General features: G+C 51.3%; 1 protein-coding gene across 1 annotated transcript in view; it reads left to right on the forward strand.

Moving 5' to 3' along the window:
• Positions 1 to 9: 9 nt before the first annotated feature.
• The window catches only part of LOC123066894 (probable disease resistance RPP8-like protein 2), a gene marked incomplete in the record, with an annotated part of 2,360 nt that continues 1,698 nt past the window's right edge, over positions 10 to 671 (forward strand). Inside the window, 1 exon segment of the mRNA XM_044489879.1 lies at positions 10 to 639. Coding sequence (XP_044345814.1) covers positions 107 to 639 — 533 coding nt within the window.

The following is a 671-nucleotide window of genomic DNA, read 5'->3' on the forward strand; positions in this document are numbered from 1 at the left end:
AGGGGGGCATCCTCTATCCATAGTGCTTCTGGCTGGACTTCTCCGATTCAAGGAGAAGCCGCTCCAGTGGCAAGCACTCCTCCAAGAGCTTTTGCCTGGACCGGGAATGGAAGAAGCCAAGAACGGTGAGAAGGGCGTCGATTGGCAGATGAGTGCTGCAGGACAATCTAATGTGGCCACCAGCACATCTATGGAGAGGATCTTCTGGGCGAGTTATGAAGACCTCCCCAGTGACCTCAAATCGTGCTTCCTCTACTTGGCCATTCTCGCAAAAAGTGGAGTGATGGATGTGGAAGTGATTGTTCGGATGTGGATTGGCGAGGGCTTCATCAAGCCGCACAAGGGAAATACTATGGAGGAGTTGGGTCACAAGTACCTCAAGGAACTGGCCCTGAGATGCCTTGTTGGCATAGAATCGAGGAATAACGAGGATGACATTAGGGACGTCAAGGTCCACAAGAGCCTAATTGCTTTCCTGCAGTTGGAGGCTCGTGAAGCTGGCTTTATTGAGATTCACGACGTACATGATGCCTTTGTGGCACCGTCGGTGCGCCGCCTCTGTTTTGATATCTACGGAGGCAGATACACCACATTCATCAGCAAGTTCACTAAGCTACGCTCCTTCGTATGCATGGACAAAGGGGAAAATGAGGAGACCAGGGAAAACAAAG

The sequence above is a fragment of the Triticum aestivum genome, chromosome 3B, assembly GCF_018294505.1.
Source record: "Triticum aestivum cultivar Chinese Spring chromosome 3B, IWGSC CS RefSeq v2.1, whole genome shotgun sequence".
Classification (NCBI taxonomy): Eukaryota; Viridiplantae; Streptophyta; class Magnoliopsida; order Poales; family Poaceae; genus Triticum; species Triticum aestivum.